At 38.4% G+C, this 22,714-nt stretch overlaps 1 protein-coding gene across 4 annotated transcripts in view; it reads right to left on the reverse strand.

Moving 5' to 3' along the window:
* The window catches only part of ccny (cyclin Y), a 48,912-nt gene that overhangs the window by 13,453 nt on the left and 12,745 nt on the right, over positions 1 to 22,714 (reverse strand). The window contains exons 2-5 of one of the 4 annotated variants that reach the window (XM_057323004.1): positions 6,770 to 6,844; positions 6,307 to 6,327; positions 413 to 447; positions 71 to 94 (exon numbers count right to left, since the gene is read on the reverse strand). In XM_057323004.1, coding sequence (XP_057178987.1) covers positions 71 to 94; positions 413 to 447; positions 6,307 to 6,327; positions 6,770 to 6,844 — 155 coding nt within the window. The remainder of the gene's footprint in view (positions 1 to 70; positions 95 to 412; positions 448 to 6,306; positions 6,328 to 6,769; positions 6,845 to 22,714) is intronic. The other 3 variants (XM_057323005.1, XM_057323006.1, XM_057323007.1) reach the window with 3 other exon arrangements.

The following is a 22,714-nucleotide window of genomic DNA, read 5'->3' on the forward strand; positions in this document are numbered from 1 at the left end:
ATTACAATGTCAAAACAGATACAACAGATTTAAAGGAAATAAAGAGCAATATTTGCTTGATATACTTTACCTTCGACTCCGCAATGTGTGTTAACTTGCAAAATAATAAAAGACGTTAAAACAGGAACAAAGCGTAAGCTGTTCATTGCAAGTATTCATTGGTATGAATAGCATGCAATTATGAAATAAAGAAAATGAAGCCATGCAAACCGAATTATGTATAGAATTGAAGAATTTAAAAGAAGTGCAAGGCTGGTAAAGGTGCAAGAAACGAGCTATGAGAGACATGCAATATGAGTTTCTACATTCAGAGGTGTTGGATTTGATTAGTTCTGTGGGTGTTGTGACACTCGAGGGAGATGCTTTTACTGCAGGCACAAATGAAACAACCAACATCACTGATGGTACTTACATGGTTGACATACAGACTTTTCCTTTTCTCCCGAACTGAAAAGAAAAAAAAAGAGTTACGAAACACTAATCAAAATACAGTACCAAGGTTTTAGGAATCTAACAGTAAGTGCTGTAATTAGATTCTGCAGCAGATAGGGGGCAGCCTTTCCTGTCTCGCTAAAAAAGTGCTCAAGAGTAGGCGACCAAAACAGACTACAGCAGGAAAAATGTTAATATTTCACTTATGTTATTAGATTTATTTTTTATGTTTCTGTTTTATGAGGCAAGATGTGAATCATAAAAAAGTATGATTATTAAAAATTGTAAGAATGAAAGCCCAACACTAACCCCACCCCTAAACATAACCGTCAAGGGGGTGAAAGCAGCAGATTGTAAAAACAAAACGCACACATGAAATCATTCAAATTAATACAAATTAGCCACCAATATGCTAGAACTAAAAAAGTTACGAATTAATATAAGATTGTATTGACTATACCGCAAATGTTTGCGAACAGTTGTGGGACTTGGTTCTTAGTATTAAGCAGTGTTGGGTAAGTTACTCTGAAAAAGTAATTAATTACTAGTTAATAATTACATATTCAATAGTGTAATTAGATTACTGTACAAATTACTCTCTCCAACAAGTATTTAGTTACTTATTACTAATTACTTTCTATATCCTATATCCGCCTTGATTAGTTAAGTGATTCAAGGACAGACATGAAACGGCTTATTTAATTCATTCAAATAAATAATATTAAACTACATAAAGTACTCTTATTAACTGACCAAAGTATTACAAATGTGAGAATTATACATTAAAGCACGGATTTTAAAGTTAGACTTTGAATTTTGATGTCAATTCCACTATTGCACACGCATATATTACACAGAGTATTTCGTTTAATTACATCAGAAGTAGCTGTAATTAAATTACAGAAAAAAATAAGAGTAATGCCCTACTTTACTTTTTCAAGGGAAAAGTAATTAAATTACACTAACTAATTACTTAGTAACTAGTTACACCCAACACTGGTATTAAGCTCCATCATAAGGTTCTGTTATACGCCGCAGTATAAAAAATGAATAACTGTCGGTTGGTTTCCTGCTAACATTAACCTGTGTGGCAATGTTTTTACTCATAAGGGATTTTGACAGCAGTGTTGCTGGCACGAGCCGAGTTGAGAATAGCTCAGTATGGAGGTGTAATATAACCTATTAAAGAGTTTGTGTTCTGGTGATGTTTTCACAGGGTTTAGTCTTTGAACTGATGTTGTACGCCGACTAAGCTGCAAAGCTTCATGAAGCTTTCTTTATTTATTTGTCATCGCAGGTCTTTATTGAGCTCTGTAGGTCTCGTTCCAGTGTCAGTGTTTTATACGGGGGCCAGATTTCCTTTGCTCTTTAAAATAAGAGTTTGATATACTAAATAAACAGACTATAAAATTCACGCAAAGCTTCCTCTCCAGTCCAACAGCACTGTTAATAAAACAGTACCTTGAGCTTATGACTGGTTAACCAATCATAACAGAAGTCATTTGCATATACATTTTTTAAAGTCCCAGTGAAATAAAAAATGACAATGCCTAAACCTGAAGAAATGAACTTACGATTATCTTCCAATGGACTGAGTGGGTGGGGCTTGTAAACTTGATTGACAGACGATGTGTTTACAGACTGAGCCATAGTTTTTATGGATCGCACAGATGAGAGTGAAGGTGAAAATGAAGAGTCCATGACTTTGGATAGCACACAAATCTTAGATTAAACATCCGCTTTGTTGAACTAAACGATGGTACTAGAGACCCACAGAGACATCACAGCGTACACACAAACCAATACAACAGCTGCAAAGCCAGACAAACAGAGCCGTTAAGTAAAGCACTGCCAACATGCTTTGAATTTGTTTACTTGACAACTTTAATGAAATGGAAAAAAATAGACCTCAATAGTGTTCCCAAAAGTCCCTGACATTGCTAATAGCCCCTTTCATGCAGTAATCCTGGTAAACTACCGTAAACTTACCAGAAAACTTTAAGATACCTTTTAAACATCAGCACCAAAATACCGGTAAACTCTGTGATGTCACTATGCGTCAGTTTCCTTTAAACAGCTGCGGTGACACTGTTGTCGTGTGTGAAAACATAGAGGGGAATGACTTTATATCTGAATGTACACAGTCCACATTTCCGTTGATGTTTTCATTTCTGTGGCAAACTTTACTTGTTATGCCTCTTGACCACCAGCATTGTATTAGGTAAGCGTACAGCCAGATGGTTGTCATCAAGGAATGAACTCTGTCAGGATGATCTTGTATCACACTGAACGGGTTTCTTTTGCAACAACCAGCTGGCCATACATTGTCCTGGTTATTATATGGCTGATTACCTTATTATTATTGTTGTACATTAAATATTGATCAGAATTTTTGTAGTAGCTCTAAGTCGTGTTTTTCTGACTTTTCCACACCACTAATCCTGTCACTGAGTGCACAAAATAAACAGATATATATAAAAAATCTGCTTAAAAAGAAACCTGTTTTCACTTGTTTTTATGCATAGTAATAAGCCGGCTACGCAGAAAACCGCGTTTACATGGACTTTCCGGGTCTCTCGTGTGCAGTGACGTCATTGTCGATAGTCTGTTTAGTAATTAAAAATGCAGCAGGAAAACGGTCAGAAGCTGTATTTTTATATCTCTTCTCATGTCCGCAGTACCTGCAATAGTTCTTCATTTTGACGTTTCTACATCAACTGCATGATTCGAGAGCGGACTTTTATGCGGTATTTTACTAATACTTCCATTTGGGACTTTTACTATTGCGTTGTGAGACATGCGCTCAGAAACAAAACTGAGAGAAAACCGGTAAAGACGTTTACATGCAGCGCGAAATCGGAGTAGTGGGCAAAAAACTACCTCTGCCGAGCGGGTTTTGCTTACGCCGTTTAAGAGCTTTCCCCGATAAAAAAAAAACAGTTTTACGCGTTTTACATGACTTCGACATTATCAGCTTACACTGCGTTCCAAATTATTATGCAAATGATATCTTTCTCTGGTTTTCCTAATTTGTCGATGCAAATGACAGTCAGTATAATTTTCAAGTAATCAACAGTTAGGGTACATTTGGAATTTTATTGAACAAACCTCCCACTGACAACAGTATTTATTTAAAAAATGAAAAACTCAAAATGCACTGTTCCAAATTATTATGCACAACAGAGTTTGAAAACATTTCATAGGTTGTAAAAAACTGAAAATGGTCATTTGTTGAATTTGCAGCATTAGGAGGTCATATTTACTGAAATCAAAAGCTATTTCAATCAAAAACATCCTAACAGGGCAAGTTACATGTTAACATAGGACCCCTTCTTTGATATCACCTTCACAATTCTTGCATCCATTGAACTTGTGAGTTTTTGGATAGTTTCTGATTGAATTTCTTTGCAGGATGTCAGAATAGCCTCCCAGAGCTGCTGTTTTGATGCTAACTGCCTCCCACCATCATAGATCTTTCGCTTGAGGATGCTCCAAAGGTTCTCAATAGGGTTGAGGTCAGGGGAGGATGGTGGCCACACCATGAGTTTCTCTCCTTTTATGCCCATAGCAGCCAATGACACAGAGGTATTCTTTGCAGCATGAGATGGTGCATTGTCATGCATGAAGATGATTTTGCTACGGAAGGCATGGTTCTTCTTTTTGTACCATGGAAGAAAGTGCTCAGTCAGAAACTCTACATACCTTGCAGAGTTCATTTTCACACCTTCAGGGACCCTAAAGGGGCCCACCAGCTGTCTCCCCATGATTCCAGCCCAAAACATGACTCCGCCACCTCCTTGCTGACGTCGCAGCCTTGTTGGGACATGGTGGCCATCCACCAACCATCCACTACTCCATCCATCTGGACCATCCAGGGTTGCATGGCACTCATCAGTAAGCAAGACTGTTTGAAAATTAGTCTTCATGTATGTGTGGGCCCACTGCAACCGTTTCTGCTTGTGAGCATTGGTTAGGGGTGGCCGAATAGTAGGTTTATGCACAACTGCAAGCATCTGGAGGATCCTACACCTTGAGGTTTTCGGGACTCCCGAGGCACCAGCAGCTTCAAATACCTGTTTGCTGCTTTGCAATGGCATTTTTGCAGCTGCTCTCTTAATCCGATGAATTTGTCTGGAAGAAACCTTCCTCATTCTGCCTTTATCTGCACGAACCCTTCTGTGCTCTGAATCAGCCACAAATCTCTTCACAGTACGATGATCTCGCTTAAGTTTTCGTGAAATATCTAATGTTTTCATACCTTGTCCAAGACATTGCACTATTTGACGCTTTTCGGCAGCAGACAGATCCTTTTTCTTTCCCATATTGCTTGAAACCTGTGGCCTGCTTAATAATGTGGAACGTCCTTCTTAAGTAGTTTTCCTTTAATTGGGCTCACCTGGCAAACTACTTATCACAGGTGTCTGAGATTGATTTCAGTGATCCAAAGAGCACTGAGACACAATACCATCCATAAGTTTAATTGAACAATATAAAATTAAATGTTTACGACACTTAAATCCAATTTGCATAATAATTTGGAACGCAGTGTATTAAGCATAATCGTAGTAAAACTGTGATACCGATAACATTAGTCTACGTGCATGAACTAAGGAATCAGCAACTTTTTACCATAAAACATTTATTGTGGTTTGGTAATCATCGTTTACAAGCATAACACTAAATCCGTGACGAGGCACAATCATGCTACGTAAGCTATTGAGACCCGGCAACATTACATTATCTCTAGTCTACCTTACGGTTATAAATTGTGAACCAGTAACGTTGGTGCGCCAATAAACAACCTGAGCATAGCCTAATAATAAACTAATAAGCTCAAAAGTACAGGTCAGTAATCAAAAATGTACATATAAGATTTTCAAATCCAGTAGCAGGAAGGCTAGGTCTCCATCCATTTTGCAAACCCGTTGCCTCTTGCAGCTCGCGCCACCGAGTGTAAGTCCATCAGGTATTGATTCGGGCTCATGTCCGATCACTCTCTCTCTTTTCCTCTTAGTTTTTTTTTGCTGGCTCTGGCATGGCGATGGTTTGGAAACTTGCATTGAACTAGATCGTTTCGTCTTATTGTTAGCTGTAAGCTAGCAGAATAGATGGAAACTCCTTTAATTTTGCTTCAAAAGCGACATGACACGACTTGTTCTAATGGGATTGTTCCGTCGCGCCGCATCCAGTGTGGAAAAAAGAAAAAATTATAATGGGTTCTAATACATTCTATTGTCTTTTGTCGCGTCCGGTGTAGACACAGTGTTAGAACGGTTTCGCTTTGTATTAAGTAATAATGTCGTAATCAAGTTTGGCCATGTATTTAATAGTCTCTTTAAACAACTTTAACGCAGATGCTCAGCCTTTTTCGATTGGTCGAGTAGCTTAACTGCTTTTGCAAAAGCGTAACCACAGATTAACTACTTTAAATGATATGTGCGCTTTAATTAATCTTGCTTAAAGCCGCGGTAAGACTTGACTTTGAGCATGCGAAGATCGTTCGGACGGTGGTACGAAAATGGGCGCGATTCCTCCATTTTTTACATTTCTGTGTCGAAAGGTCACGCTGTGACGTTTTGATCTTCTATTGGTCTCACACACTCACGTGACGCGAATTCGCAGGTCAGAGTTCACCAAACTTGAACCTTGCCACGCAGCGAAATGTGAAATAGCGTTGGACGAGCTTGCGTTTCCGGTCTGTCACATTCATATGAATGGAAGTCAATGGAGGGAAAAGTCAAGTGTGACCGCGGCTTAACACTACTGTACAATATGAACGCATAGCAGCCTGAGGCATAGTTCATAATATCAAACTATAAAGCTTCAACAGAACACATAGCAGCAGACTAACAGACACGTTGAGGCTAAACGTACCTTTCTTGTTGGGTAAAAGAACTGAAAAACAAGAGGGCAGTTTTTTCTAAATTAAATTCTCAAACACAGACAACAGTTTCTATCTACTGAATTATCCCTTTATAATGTCATTGAAGCCATGGGCCAGTCGCATAACATCACACTAATAACTCCCTAAGAAACAAGGCTAATATCATAACATTAGACCGGCTAGAAATATCGCCCGCTGGCTAACGCAGACATTTTCAACAAAGCATCATCGCCCAGAGGCATCAAATTAAATACAACAAAAATGATCTCTGATGAGGGAATGTTTGGTCTGACTAAGTGTCGGCCATCTGTGTTCTTGCCCCTTTCGTTTGCACCGAATTTAAGGCATCCCGAGCGAAACCTTCGCTATAATTAACGTTCCCTTCCAGCGTGCAGTCCTAAAGGGAATCTAACCCACTCATCTGTGAGTCAGGAAACCTGGGCACTCTCTCACCGTCTGTTTGGGACTTGCTGAGAAAGATGGTGCTGGCGCGCGGGTGGTCCGAAGGGTTGTACTCCATGTTGAGTTCTGAGGAGGGGAGAAAAAAGACTATTTAAGACTGAGGCTTGTGTTTGTAATAGAATGATCAAAACATTGTTTCTAAGGAAATGCTGGCAAGCATTGAATCAGGCAAACCAAAACACTGACAAGCTGTTGTGTGTACACAGCTATTAGATAAGATACATGTCGGGGAAGCAGTTTTGTATGTTTAGTATGGACACAGAAACGCAGAATAAATGAAAAGATCAACCCGAATGTTCATTTAATCATCATTTCTAGATGTATTGGGGTCATTACAGTCCAGTGTCTGTTGAATTTCAATAAAATCAAACCTCAGGAATGACAAAGTCATGTGGAATGTGAAAGACTGACAGCATGACAAGGGACTGGGACTTTTATCACATATAAAATCATTTTCGAACGTTTCCTAAATACATGTACAAATATGGCTGTTGTACTTAAAAAAGTGAATATGAACTTGTTTTCTTTGCAGTATTTGAGGTCTGAAAAAACACAGCGCATCTTTTCTGGTATTTTCACCTGTTTCTCCAGTTTTTATTTTCTGCAAATAGAAACAATCTTTTTGGCAAAAATATTGTCAGTAGTTCACAGAATAAAACAAAAATAACCTATAAGTACCTATAAATAGTAAATTCTGATGAAACAATGAAAATGGTCTTCATTTTTTCCATGGCTGTGTGTGCACTCCCGAAAAATTGTGATGTTCATCCAAATCTTGCCCTGCACTGAAAACTTATTTTCTTGAAGACAAAGTTTTCAGTAAATAAGCCATACATTTTGGTACGTCTCTGAAATTGTATGAACACCACACCAGATTTTTGTTAATGTTGCTTTTAAAAAAAAGCATTTTCGTCCAATTTTGTCATTTTATGAAAATACATACAGTTTCCCGTTTACTGATGATATTTGAAATGCAAAGTACAGAAAAGCACATAGGAAACAGTGTTCTGCAAAGTAAGCTTTGGTCATCATCACATTATGCATATTTATGAAAATATTGTAGATAATTCGGATATTCCAGACAAATAAAAATTTGCACACTTTGCTCAAAGTGCATACTGTAAAATAAAGGAGTACTACAGTAACATGCCAATCCAAATACACCTGCCACCGTATCATTGGGCGTTACCCTGGCTATGCAATTTTCAAACACTAGGGGGCAGAGCAATGACTATATGATCCACAGCTTAAATAAAGTCTATAAAATAAGGGCTATAGTGTGCTTTGAGTATTAAAGACTAATAGGCATAAAAAATCTGTTCACTTCATAAACCTGAATTTAGACTAGGGAAATATGTTAAGTCTGGGCCTCACACAACGTGAGACACAATTCTGTTTTGTTACCTCCCAACGATAGCCCTGCTTTAAACTGGAAACAGCCATAAAGGAAATGAAAGATTAATTTAAGCAAAAACATTAACACATGGCCACCGCACCAATACAGTGTGCAACGGAGACTTCCTTTTGTCTTTCACAGATTCCCACCCTTTCACACACATTGTGACTTCACGCCTGTTCAGCAGCACATGCACACAGATGATGTCATGAGAGGAAAAGTGGCACGCCCCAGCCAGAAAAAAGGAAATCCAAGAGGTCAGAGCTTCTAAACGTAAACCAGTCGATGCTAAACACAGTGTCCTGATTCTGAATGTCTTCCATACTGTAGAGTCTGTGTGACAGTTGTGACGCATGCTAAAATCTGCAAAATTAGAAAACTGTGATCGAGAAATTAGCCATCGCCTGGCTCACAGACAGCGGCCATCTGAGCGGGCGAGTGTATTGTGTTGGTAGTCTTTTGAAGCGGCGTCTTTTGTGTGGGAGAGCCACTCGAATCTGAAAGGAGTGTCGCCTGCGAGACATATAGAGGATTTGTCCGGGAGAAAAAGGGTGATAGAAAGCATTAAATGTGTGGCTGGTCTCAGAAAGGTCTGTGGCTATTAGAAAATATATATTAGCTATGGCTGGGCAATAGTTTGGTCTTAAATGGTTGACATATGCACTCTATACAATTAGTGTACATGATGTTTTCTGTTGATTGAGAAAATAAGTGTGCACACATTGTGTGGTATGAGCAGATTTTTCTATGACGTGAGTCATTTCCTCTTTTCCCGTGTCCCCACCCTCTGTATATTGTGAAGAGAGGTTAGAGGTTCAGAGAGAGCCGAGTCTATACACCCCAGAAGGATCTACTCCAGCACACACGATGGATGACACACTACACAATCTGTACATGTCCAATTAGATTCAGCATGCACGTATGTGTCCATATTAGCAGTTTTCAATTTAGCAGAGTCAATAGGATCATAACCATGACACGGTTACACCCTCACTACTTTTTACAATCCAATAAAGTCACGGTCTATATGATTCCCACCGAGCGATGTATTGGAAAATTGACAATGCATTGAATGTTGTTTGTTTTTTGCTGGCAAAATAAACATTCTGAGCATCGTGATTAAGCTTTTTACATTTGCATTACGTTTACGTTACATCTAAACACTGTGCAAGTAGAACTACTATTAAAGGGATAGTTCACCCAAAAATAAAAATTCTGTCATCATTTAGTCAGCCTCAAGTTGTTCCAAACCTGTATACATTTCTTTGTTTGGTTGAACACAAAGATATTTGAAAGAATGCTAGCAACTGAGATTTCTGGGGCACCATTAACTACCATAGTAGAAAAAATGATTGTATATTTTTGTTCTGTTGAAGAATTTAGGAACGCAAACAGTTCTGGGGCACCAATGACTACCATTTCATATTTTCTACTATGGTAGTCACTGGCGCCCCCAAAATCTCTGTTGCTAACATTCTCCCAAATATCTTTCTTTGTGTCTAACAGAACAAAGACAACTTGAGGTTGAGCAAATGAGGACAGCATTTTTATTTTGGGGTGAACTATCCCTTTAAAGCAGTGATTCTCAACTCCGGCCTGCGAGATCCAATTTCCTGCAGAGTTTAGCACCAAATCTGATAAAACGCACCTGAACAAGCTAATCAACGTCTCCAGGAATAGGCGCGCTCAACACGTCGCTGCGCAAATCTATGGGTGTATGACATTAAAGTACCACGAGAGCAATTCAAGTGCGGACTGCTCCGGGTGCTTTTGAATCGGTCTCGCGGTACTTTAGTGAGATAAACCACGCAATCTCCGCAGCCCCGAATGAAGTTGAACGCGCCTATTCCTGGAGACGAATCGATATTCAGAGAGATTTCCAGTTGTTTGTTTTGTTTGAAAAGATTGTTTGTAGTTAGGGCTGTCACGATTATTAAATAATCGTCTCTTCGCGATTGTTTGACCTCATCGCGATGGTTTCAGATCATCGCAATTATTGCACATCTCTATAGAAGACACTAGGGGGAGCTGTAGTGCCTGCATATTACATATTTAGTGTATTTGTCGTAACTAAAGCATTGCAATACTTGTAAAATGTACCACCACAACACAATAAAAACTAAAGCATATACCACAAAAATAACCTGCAATTTAATATTATTTAAGCTAATCTCAGTGTGAAAACCAGTCTACCAAAATTTCATTAACATAGAAGTAAAATGTTATTCTAGTCTTGTAAATGAGAAAAAAAAGACTAGAAGCTTTTCTATGACTGATAGCATTTTAATGGTGGCTTCACTCCTGATCAATTGACTTAATTTACAAGTATTTGGCGGTTGTATTATTGACAGGTAAAAGCCTAAACCTTAAATATATGATAAACCAATATTTTCCGATGTATTTCCAAGAAAAAAAACAGATTTTTTTATATTCAGAACAATATGGTCGTTTCAAAGCTGAATGTATGAGAATTAAATGTCAAAGCTGTAAAACAGACAATTAATCGTCATAATTGTCAAAGCCCTACAACAGACAGTTAATCGTCATAATCGCAATGATTTACTAGACAATTAATCGTCAGCCAAAATTCATAATCGTGACAGCCCTATTTGTAGTGACATCTATGCATGCATGAAAGGGTTTTTAGTAAAATGATATTGTAAAATATCATGTAAAATGTGATGCATTTTAAAACACAGAAAATTGTATACATTTAGTTTTTTTACCCATCAATTAGGTCAATAAATGTTTCTGACCTGAATTACAGCTCAGTATAGCCACACACCAGCTGTGCCCTAACATCGGCCAGCCAAACAGCATCTGCCTGTGTGTATGACCAGCTGATACCCAGCGGCCTGCCTGGTACCAGTGCCCAAAGCTAACAGCATTTCCCCCGTAGTGACTGACACATACAGGATACGCACAGTGTCAGACCAGCAGAGAAGAACACAACCACATGATGTCCAGGATTGGACCAGATAAATGGCCACTAATGTGTGTATGGCAATATGGCACAGGCACATTATCTCCAACACACCTACTCGTCTAAATCTGATGCCGCATCAAAAAGACGTTTTGGTTGGAGAATCCTCAGGTTTTCTTCTGGAGAATCTGCAGCCCTGAGTGGCAAGAGAACTGATGTTTTATCTAAGCCAACTTAATTGTGAATTGACTGAAGGAGTGAGTTTTGATAAATATTTTGCCACTATAGCTGCACTGAGCCTTGTGCGGAAATCAAATGTGAATCCAACGTAAAAACACTAATTCTTCCCCTCTCTGTGTTTTGAACTCACTGCCCTTTATTAAAACAACTACGAAACAAAGAACATGTTGACTTCTGTCTAAAATGAAGTCACAATAAACATCAAATAAGTTGACTAGTATTTTGAAAAGGGTCATACTGTTAAATGATGTCACCATCAAGCAGAAAGTGGTCTACTCGGTGTGTGTTGAACAGCTTTGTTGACCTCTCCTACCACTTTCTCAGGAGCTTGTACATCAGCTATTTAAAGAAAATCTCAAGACAGCTCAGCCAAATATATTAAAATGTGTTACTGCTTTCAGGGCTTCGTGTGCATGTGTGCATGTGCACCAATGCTAAACAAATAATCTAACGCACATAATTCACTGGATTCTACAAAAGGCATTGCACATGATTACATATTAACATTTCTGAATATATTCCTAAAAAGTGTAAAAAAAACATACACCGTTATAAAATCTTTAAGATGATCTAAAAATACTTTTGCATTCCACCCACCCCTCTGTTTTATGAAAATACTGTAAAGCGGCTTATTCAAATCCTTTAGAGCTCCTGGAAACATTTCTAATATGAAAGCAAACCCAGGTATCATGACTTAATCACGTGTGAAGAGGTAAACCAATCAGGAGTGTGCATTCAGGTGGGTTAAGTCAAGTAAAGTAATTAAAGTAAGGGGTGCTAGGATGTGGAAATAGTAACCATTTCTTTTATTTTGGGGTGGTGAAGTGTTAAATAAAAATGTAAATATAATTAAGACAAAATGAATAATTTTTAAATGCAAGACGATCAAAAGGCATTAAAAGTGTAAACAGACATCCATCATCCATAAAACAACCAGAGCCAAATAATACAGCGATAAAACATCAACATGATGGTGCAATAAATCATTGAGTGTGTGTGTAAAGACAGCTGGTGTCAGAAGCGAGATAACAGGACAGTTTCTGGGCATCATGCTCACAGCACACACACAAACACACACAGAAATGTGGAAAGTGCCACCTGGCCATCATTCATAATTACCAAACACTGACACAAAACCACATGATAAGATCCTACAAACTCACAGTTGCTCAAGGAAATTCTGAATATTTCCTTCTATTTTATGAAGGCTCAACTGGTTTTATTACAGGCCTGTTCCATTAACTTAAGTAGGATTACAGTTTCAGCGAAAATAAAAAACTGTTCTACATCAATAAATGTTGATCTCTATCACCAGCATTACAATTTACCATCATTTCACAGAGCTTATGCTGAACTTTAACTTATGCGGAACCCGAAACATTCCTGTAAGATCATTTAGCTATACCCAAAAAGACCCTGAGGGTGTGAAGTTTCTGAATAAATAAGTACATTTATGGAGGTTTTCTGTGTTTGAGGATATATCTTAATGCACACATTGAACTCTCACATGATACATGATGTCACATGACTCCTCAAACACTAGTCTGAAAAAGCTCTGAGACCCCATGGTCTCTCTTTCTCATGGCTGAAAATAAACACAAGGTTGATGAAATACACACCACCGAACAAACATCCCTCTTTCTGTTGCTCAGGCGCTTGAGCAGAATGTGCATATTGGGGTGTGTTCACACGTGAGAGGTTTTTGTTCAACACAAACGCTGGTATGCTTACTCTGTTAATGTGGTTCTTTTGAATATCTATGAGCGCTTCTAACAGAACCTTGGGTGCACAACAAAAAAGCGGACAGAGAACTGAAAAGTTGGGTCTTGTGCTGGATTCTAGGGCTGAAAGATTCCTCGAGTAACTCGTTTAATTTGAATACAAAAAAATCATCGAGGCAATTTTTGTTTATTTTTGAAGCTTTGTTTAATCCATTTAACTACAGTACACACAGCTGCGTTTCCCCACGGACCGTTATTACTAACGCACATCCTGCTAAATTCATTCGCATTCACCGTGAGACACACGCATTTTAGTCTGTTCACACGCTCACATGTAATTCTCATGCTCACTTTACTTAGTTTTAGTCTATTTTGCAAGTGAAACTTGTTTTGCGGCTGCATTGAGTCCATAAAACCAGACGCGGACGCCGAATCCTGTTATTTACACACGCCATCTGGCTGTTCGGCGTGTCTGAGTGAATGAACTGCATAGTTTAACGTGCTACACGCGTGATGCTCATGAATTTGTCTGCGTCTGCGCTGAATGAGGACATGAACTTCACCTCCAGAGTTGCTCTGATAGTTTATTTCACGAACATGTTATTGTTTGAGTGAAGAAACAGACATACAAAAAAATAAGCGTCTTCCGACAACCTGCCAAAATCAAAGTCAAAGGCTATATATTACTATTTAATAGTAAAAAAAAGAAACTAAAACTAATTTAGATAAACTAAATGCATCATGCATAAGCTGAAGTTAGTTGTTTACCTTTGAAATTATTCTTTCTATTTTTATTCATGTTTCTTATTTATATATTTGTATTATATTGCATTTTGAATGTAATATGGCAATGTAATGTATTAAATGGGTTAACTTTTCACAGATATGTATGAAATTTCAGCAATACAATTTTTATGTTTTCTTAAAATGAAACAAATTAGTTGTTCATTTTAAGAGACCTGTCTTATTTTCTGTTGTATATTTAGTATTGCTTTTTAATAAAAAAAAGTACTTATTATCCGAATACCCGATTAATCGATGGAAAAATCAGTAGAATATTCGATTAGTAAAAGAATCGATAGCTGCAGCCCTACTGAATTCACACCAAACGCGAACAACCGCGTTATACGTTCTTTATTACTCGCGGGAAAAGTTCGTTATTTTCACGTGAGTGACGCGAGCTATTTTCAACTTGCGCGAAAGACGAGATTGACGTGCCATTCACGTCATTCACATCGCCTGCCGCGAATTCGCGTCTATTCACGTCTTTGCATTGACTTTGTATGTAATTTACTCATGCAAATCGCTTAATTCGCGTTTGGTGTGAACCCGGCATTAGTCCCCTCCCAAACAAACTCTGGTGCGGTCGGACTGAAATATAAACGAAGCCATGGAAAAAATACCCACATTTCGAAATAACGCACAAAGTCTGGTAGCATAATAGGAACTAAGAATAAAGCGGTTTTAACATTGTAACAGGTATGTTCACAACACGTATGTTCGTAAATGAACACACAATGTTCAAGTGTATACTATAGACCCTTTGGATAAAAACGTCATGCATAAATGTCAATTTAGCTTGCAAAACACACCAACTTCCCTGCACACTAAACAGTAGAAATGGGTCCTTACTATCACATAAGGTGTCCACTTAACACAGCAGACCAAACAACAGGAAAACATCTATGATAACCATCAATAAAGATAATAGATATTTTTTAAAGACTGTCTACGTTCTAAATCTGCCTTTTTGCCCTCAAATTTTAATAGACAGACATTTGGACGGCGATGATATTTTAATGCGAGTCATTAGCTGGTGCAAATGAGCCATCTGTGACCTGACACATGCCTCTGTGCCCCAATCATACTTCCTGTGAGCCCAGTTCCTGTCAGGAGACGACATCATATCCTCTCATTGGACACGTTTCGGCAGACACTCAATGCTGAGGAGCAAACAATGATACTTTTTATAAAAAAACAACAGTGATTTAGAACAACAAAACAACAGACTGGGACAATGCAGATGGCATGAGGTAACAGTGAGATTTAGAGGATTAGTTCATCCCGACATAAATATTCAGTCATTAGTTTCTATTCTATAAGATTGTCTCTTATGTGGAACTCAAAAGGAGAAGTTGCAAAATGTCTAAGTTGTTTCTTTCCATACTAAGAAAGGACAATTTTGTCAGACTCTGAAAAGTACAGAAGCAGTCACATGAAACGTTTGTGTGAAGAACAGATGGAAATTAAAGTCATTTGATACTGAATGGCTTCATTAGGGAAAAAAACAGCTTGGACATTATTGCCTAAAATCTGTTCTTACAAAAGAAAAAAGTAATATGGGTATTAAATGACATTTGGGTTAGTAAACTACACAACTGGTATTTGGGGGAGAACAATTCAATTAATGACAACGACACACAAAAGTGGATGGTCAATTGTTCTCAGTTTCCCTCTATACACCCCTCCTCATTTCCTGTAATGCTTTCTGAAACAAGGGTTAAATAAATCAAAGCCTTCCTATTGTGACTGAACTGACGTGCTTCAGCCATTAGCCGGAAAGAAAGTCAATTGTGTTTCCAACACTATAAAGCCTGACAGAGAAAGAGACAAATGACACATTCAAACAGATTCATACAGTCAAATCTCTCACATGCATAAACTTCTGTCCCTCTCAAATGAGATTCGCCCACAAATAGTCCCTTGAAACATCTCAAAGCTAAAATTGTGATCATTCTTTAGAAATGACTGTTGTACTGTACTGTACATGTACTGTATGTATGTACACATGGGTGATGAAAGCTGTGTGTGTGTTTGAGAGACAGAGAGAGAGGGAGGGGTGGGGTTGAAGTAAGCAGTAATTATCCAGTGGTAATACGTTTGTTCTGTCTTGTCGTCGCGTCCTCGACTGTGTCGCCTGGGCAGCAGCACCATGGAAACAGCAGATAAAAGACACAGAACAGTTTGTCTCTCTCACCTAATGCTTCGGCCAGTATCATAGACTCAATGGACTAACACTAATTACACACACACAGTAAACTGACATGATTTACTCATAATATGATAGGGGTGGGAATCGTTTGCTTTGGGGTGGGATTCAGAATCGATTCTTAGGGTCACGATTCGATTCAGAATCGATTCTTGATGTACTAATTCGCATATTTAAGATTTAATATGTCATCGCGTCACGTTTGCGCTCAGAGTCAGACTAGTGTTGGCACTTTGGCTTCTACTCTGTCGCATATTGGATTTTAAAGTCCTCGTGAACCGGAAATTACGATCGTTTTTACTTCCGTATTTTGACGAATTTCCGAGTGAAACGGAATTTCTATTGAGAAAAATAGTGGCTTTATATATATAAAAAAACGTCTTTCTCTGCGATATTGATTGGATATATAAAAACAGCCTTTGCATTTTGTAATGGAACTGGCAGCAGACTGACAGTTGAAGGGGAGGAGTTAACGGATGCTCTGCCCAAACCGTCTAAAATATGTCAATTAAGATGGTTAGTAATTACAGGAAGGAAGTGCATTTTCAGATTTTAACTAAAGATTATGAGGGCACACACATTTTAAAAAGAGAATGACCCACATTGATAAACTATTTACAATAAAAGCTGCAATATTTCATGAAAAAATAGGTATTGTCATTTTTTATTTCACTGGGACTTTAATACAACTGAGTGCCCAGTAAATCCATTCTCATTGACGTATTCAGTTCTGCTGTCAAGACATTAAAACCGGTACATAATAGTAATGAAACACAACTCATTAGTGCTGTATGTTAAACGACATTAGACCAAAATTAGGGTATTAGTCCTGTGCAATGCACCCAGCGCATCCGTCTGGCTAACAAACTGTGCATATTTACAGACGTGTGTTCATGTTCTTAAGTCTAAACAGTGACAGGTTTTGGAAAACGCTATTTTGCACTTACAGACAAGTCAGCTGCGGTACGTTATTTTATTTAGTAACGTTTAAAAAAATCGATTTTTTAAATTTGTGAATCAATTCGAATCGCTAGCTAATTGAATCGATTACATATGTGAATTGTTTTTTTCTCCCACCCCTATAGTATGAGCTTAGTAGAAGCTCCAGGCACTACGCACAGCATATAAATTACAACATAACAGTTAAACGTAGTACTAAAATAAAATGACGAGTGTGTTATCTACGCTGTTATTCAGAGATAAGATAGACAAATGAAGATCGTTAAATAAAGATTGTTATCGTGAATTCTTTTGGCCCCAATAAATGTGATATATCTAGTAAAAATGTTTGCCATTTGTGTCGAATGGGGTATCCAGTCATAACACCCTAAAAATGCCTTTCAAGGCCCTAGCAACCAGCTAGCACACCCTAGCAACTGTACTGCAACCACTCAGAACACCTAAGCAATTGTCCTAAGGACGACATCCCTTAAAGGGGTGGTGCAACGGTGTGTCATGCATTCTGACTTCTTTACAATGTTAAACGTGCTGCTTAACAGTCAACTTAGTCAAAAAACGAGTTGGGCGTATTACATAGTATTTCTGTGCTCGATACACTCACCCAGCGATCGTACAGGTTTTGGAAAGTTTTTTTTCGAACATATAAAACTGTTTCACAACAAATTTTCTTAGTCCCTTATTGGACAACTCTCCCGGAAAAGCACGCGGCAGCAAGGAGAGCAGGAGCATGCACAGACGTCACTTTCACTTGTGTGCAGGAGAGAGAGAGAGCATACGTTCGCGAAGTTCAGGTGTTTGTTTGTTCACTGCATTTGGGTGATGAATGTTATATAAACGGTGGATGTAACGCTGGATTTGGAGATCGTTTGAAACTGATATATGGAGCCGTCCCAGCGCTAAAAGATGCCGGAACCGCATGCGGTGAGTGAAACTGATGTCTGTGTTTTGTTGGCAATGTGCTTTAGTTCAGCCTACCCCCCCCCCGCACGCGCCGTATACTTTCGGAAATAATCGTACAGCTGTATCTATCTTTTATAAATGTGATCAAACTAAATACTCTTCGAAGATACAAAGTATGCAATACTACTCTATAGGTACTCAAGATTAATATGAGATTGGCAGAAACCGCGTGTGTTAGGGCCGCTTCAAAACTTTAAAGGGGTGATTTGTTCCTCCCCACGCACACCCCCAGGAGGTTGTTTGTTTTCTGAAATAATCGTACAGCTGTATCTATCTTTTATAAATGTGATCAAACTAAATACTCTTCCAAGATACGAAGTATGCAATACTACTCTATAGGTACTCAAGATTAATATGAGATTGGCCAAAACTGCGCGTTCAACAGGACCTTTAAATCTTTCTTTAGGCTATCCAACCTTAAAACTGTCAAAGACAAATGCTTTGTCAAGCCAACCCTTATGCATTTGGCAGACACTTTCATCCAAAGCAGCTAACAGTGCATTCAAAGTATACACAATTATCAATATGCTTGTCCTGTGGGAACACCATTCAAAGTTTGTCTTGAAAACTTTCCTTGTATGCAAATTTCAATTGACAGAGGTGTGCATGTGTGAGGTACTGCAAATATTACAAAAGTAAACAGGCAAAAATGATTTTAAAATGATTAAAATGTGACCCCAGACAATTTTGTAATTAAAACAGCTTTCCTGTGGCTCAGTGGTTAGAGCATGGCATTAGCAACGCCAAGGTCATGGGTTCTATCCCAGGAATTGCACATACGACTTATAAACAATAGTATAATGCAATGTAAGTCGCTTTGGATAAAAGCGTCTGCCAAACGCATCATTTTTCAAAATATCTTCTCTTGTGTTCTGCAGAAGAAAAAAAGCCATACATGTTTGGAATGGCATGAAGGTGAATAAATAATGACAATTGTTTTATTTTTGGTGGAACTCTCCCTTTAAATAACATATAGCGTATGCTTTGACATGTAAAAGATTTTTATAACAGCTGTCTTACATGCAGATCGTTCCCTGATCAATTTAGCTGGAGAACAAGGTAACTCTGCAATCAAACAAAATAAATCGATAAAATCGCACAGATTGCAGCTTCCACTAACATCGCACATTAATTTGCCCAGCTCATATTAGAGACCCTCCCCTGAGTGTTTGAGGGCCGTCCAAATAGTGCCAGTGCAGTGTGGCAGCTGTGAGTCGTGTTAATGTGTGTCCAGCAGCATCTGCTGAAGTTATCAGAGCCTAGATCTGAGATCAGTACAGAGCCGTTGTGTTAACATGTGCCTGTGATCAAAACACAAACTCAATGAAGCTTCACACATATGCTGAGCTTGGATACATGTTACGAGAAACATTTTCTTAACCATAATTAGAGCCTCTTGTCTTGACGGCTGCTGCGAGTTCAACATTTTTCCGGTAATTGCTTCAAGAAAAGCAATACAGACACATGAGAACTAGCTGTGCCAAAAGCCCCAAAACCATTAAAAACTTTTAAATAGTAAACTTTTAAACACTAGGAATATAAAAATAAGTCTCATGGTTTGTAATTGAGTGCGATTCATATGAACACTTTTGAAAGATTAATTAAAGGGTAAAGTGTGCAATTTTGCTATGACGAGTTACTAAACAAAACTGCAAAACTAATAACACTTGTGGTTTCACAAAACATTAGATCTCGCATTGGTTGGTTAAACAGATAGCCCCACCCCCAGACTAATTCCATTGGTTAAGTCAATGTCACTATGTCAGGCTTGTTGGGCTGCTCAATCAATCAATGAAAAGCATTGCCACAGCTTTTACACTTTTTGGCAAAGAAACATCAATGTGTTATTGCTGTTAAAAACAGTTCAAACATCTGAAGAACGTGCACCAATGTAGGTCTGTAAAAAGTCACAAAAAAAGCGAAGTGTTAACAGCTAACAGCAGTATGTATATCTTGAGTGAATCTTGAGCGAGTCCTACTCGAGTAACTTAAGGAATGGGTCTCTGCTGCAGCGTGAATGTAAGTGTGTGTTTCACGCTGTGAAGGAAGCAGGTCTGACTGTGATGCCATCTGTGTCAGCACCACACTGCCTTCCTGACATTTAAACTTGGCATTAGAATGCAGTACGCCCATTACACGCTCTACTCAAGACTACAAGTACACCACTGTACACTCCAACAATATATGATTTTATATTATTACACTGTGCTTCTGCTTGGCCAATCGTTACATTCCAAGGTCTGATATTCCCAGATAACAACCGCTCAAAACAAATAACACATGGTAACCCGGATGCTGCGAATCATTTTGACAGTAATATTACACAAAAGTTAAATATAAATGTCTTTTAATAACATATATGACATTATATTTGCAATAATTAAACCAACGTTTTTTCATAACATTAAATATTTTTTCGTAACTTTACACTTCTCTTAATTGAGAAACATTTACAAATACTACATTCCCTTTTTTAATTCCACATTTTTTTGTTTCAATAAGGAATGAATCAACACTGAAAGCTGTGCTTAACAAACAATTTCACTCATTTAATTGTTTTCAGTTGTGTAAATAAATATCACATTTTGTTGCGGTAAAATTAGCATTAAGAATACCAATTCACTGGTATTGGTTGTAACTACATTGAAAAATCCTGTTTGATATGACCAAGTTGCTCTTTTCTGTCCATTTGTGAACCCCATCCAGCCTCTCTTCTGAGAGCTTTGAATTCAGGTCATCAGAGGTGCTGTAAACATGTTCACAGGCCACGCCCCCCCACTGCATATTCATAAGGTCTCTTTATCATGAAGCATCTTCTCACACAACAACACCGAACAGCTGCAATGATCTCACAGGAACAGCTTCCTGGGCATCTCAGCTGCTTCACAAATCTAGAAATCGCCTGAAAATACACTCTTAAAAATAAAGGTTCTCCACGATGCCATAGAAGAACCTTTTGTGTCTAAATGGTTCCACGAAGAACCTTTAATAAGGCGAAAGTTTTTCTCAAGATTGTAAAAAGGTAAGAAAGAGGTGGTTCTTTAAAGAACGTCCGACTGAATGGTTCTTTGTGGAACCAAAAATGGTTCCAAGCACCTTTATTTTGTGTACCGTCTTTGCATGTGGCACAAATCCAGACAAAAGTAATTTATTTGTAACTAAATTCCATTTTCACAGCATTTTATTCTGTACCTCTTTACACCTGACATTTGAGCAACTTCATACTCAACGGCTAACCTTTCAGAGCACACGTCACTTAAGAATATTACTTTTATAGACGCTTAATGTATTAAAACAGAAGAGCAAATATTGACGCAAAACCGCTTTGAGGGAAAAAAATCTCAGCGTGCTTCTTGCGCTGATTAGCATCGGCCTAAAGTGGCATGAATAATTACTAGAATTAGCCTGAGATGCTCAAAAGGCCGGTATGGGTTTCCATAGAGTTGTTAACAGAGGAGGGCCGACACATTACTGTAGCCATGCTACAGACAGAGAGAGAGAGAGAGAGAGAGAGAGAGGGAAGAGAAGCTAGACAGGCAGAAAAGAGCTCAGATCAGAAGAAAGGGGGATTTCACCAGCTGGCTGTTGTCTGTGTGGTTTAATGAAAGGGTTGGGTGATATTTATGCACATCTCTGAAGCTGGGCTGTGACTCCTACACCCGCCTAACAATGGCCCCCACAGACTCGCCCGCCGCGCATTTGATGCAGCCGCCGGCAAACAAAACCAAACACAGACTCTGCGTTATGAGAAAAACTGTCGTCATTTCCACACCCTTGTGTCATTTCAGACCTGAATGACTTACTTTCGTCTATGACACACTGTAAGGAGGCCACAGCTTTTTTTAATACGACAAAAGTACACAGTGTCAAGGTCCAAAAAATAACCAGGATCATAAAAGTAGTACATGACTTTCGCTTTATATTGCAACAGCTTTTAGGTTGAAATTAAAGTCATTATTTAATGTAAATTTTGTCCTTTGCCAAGGTCTCAAATGTCACCAAAGGTGCTAAATGTCATTGGCTTTCTCACGTCCTGCAACCCATTATGATGCAACGAATAAGTCATGAGTTCGATCCCAAAAAACACACATACTAATTAAATGCCAAATAAACAATGTACGTCGCTTTGGGTAAAACCAGCAGCAAAATGTGTAAAATAAGTAAATATAGAGTCAAAAGTTTTCCATCTCTCTATTAAATGTTGAACGTGAAATTTAGCGGCATCTAGCCGTGAGGTTGCAAACTGCCCCTCCCTAAAAAAAATTACGCTCGCACCTCCCTAAAAAATTTTACACATTGCACCTTTCAAGTATCATGTTGTGGTCACGTTAGCCAGTGTCACACTTGAACCTTCTGCAAATAATACAAAAATGTTACAAAATGTGGTTAACCAACATGCAGTTATTGACTGGAGTGTTTATTCAAAGCATTTTACAGACCAGCTCAAAGGATTTTTTCATCATTTAATGACGGCTATGCAAATTACCAGAGCTATTGCTAAACGCATCCTCCTATTTGGATCATTGTGACGGTCATTTGGCTTTACAAAACCAACAGGCAGGATTTTAGTGGATGTATTTAATTGTAGCACATTTGTCTTGTGAAGTGGACCCAATTAGAATAATGATTAAGCACACAAACAGCTTGAATCTGATTCACTTTCGATTCATGTGGCTCTTAGTGCTTAAAGCACTAAATCAGTCACGAGAGAAGGAACAGTTGGAGTCTGGCTGACGTACCGAAACTA

The sequence above is a fragment of the Triplophysa rosa genome, linkage group LG23, assembly GCF_024868665.1.
Source record: "Triplophysa rosa linkage group LG23, Trosa_1v2, whole genome shotgun sequence".
Taxonomy (NCBI): Eukaryota; Metazoa; Chordata; class Actinopteri; order Cypriniformes; family Nemacheilidae; genus Triplophysa; species Triplophysa rosa.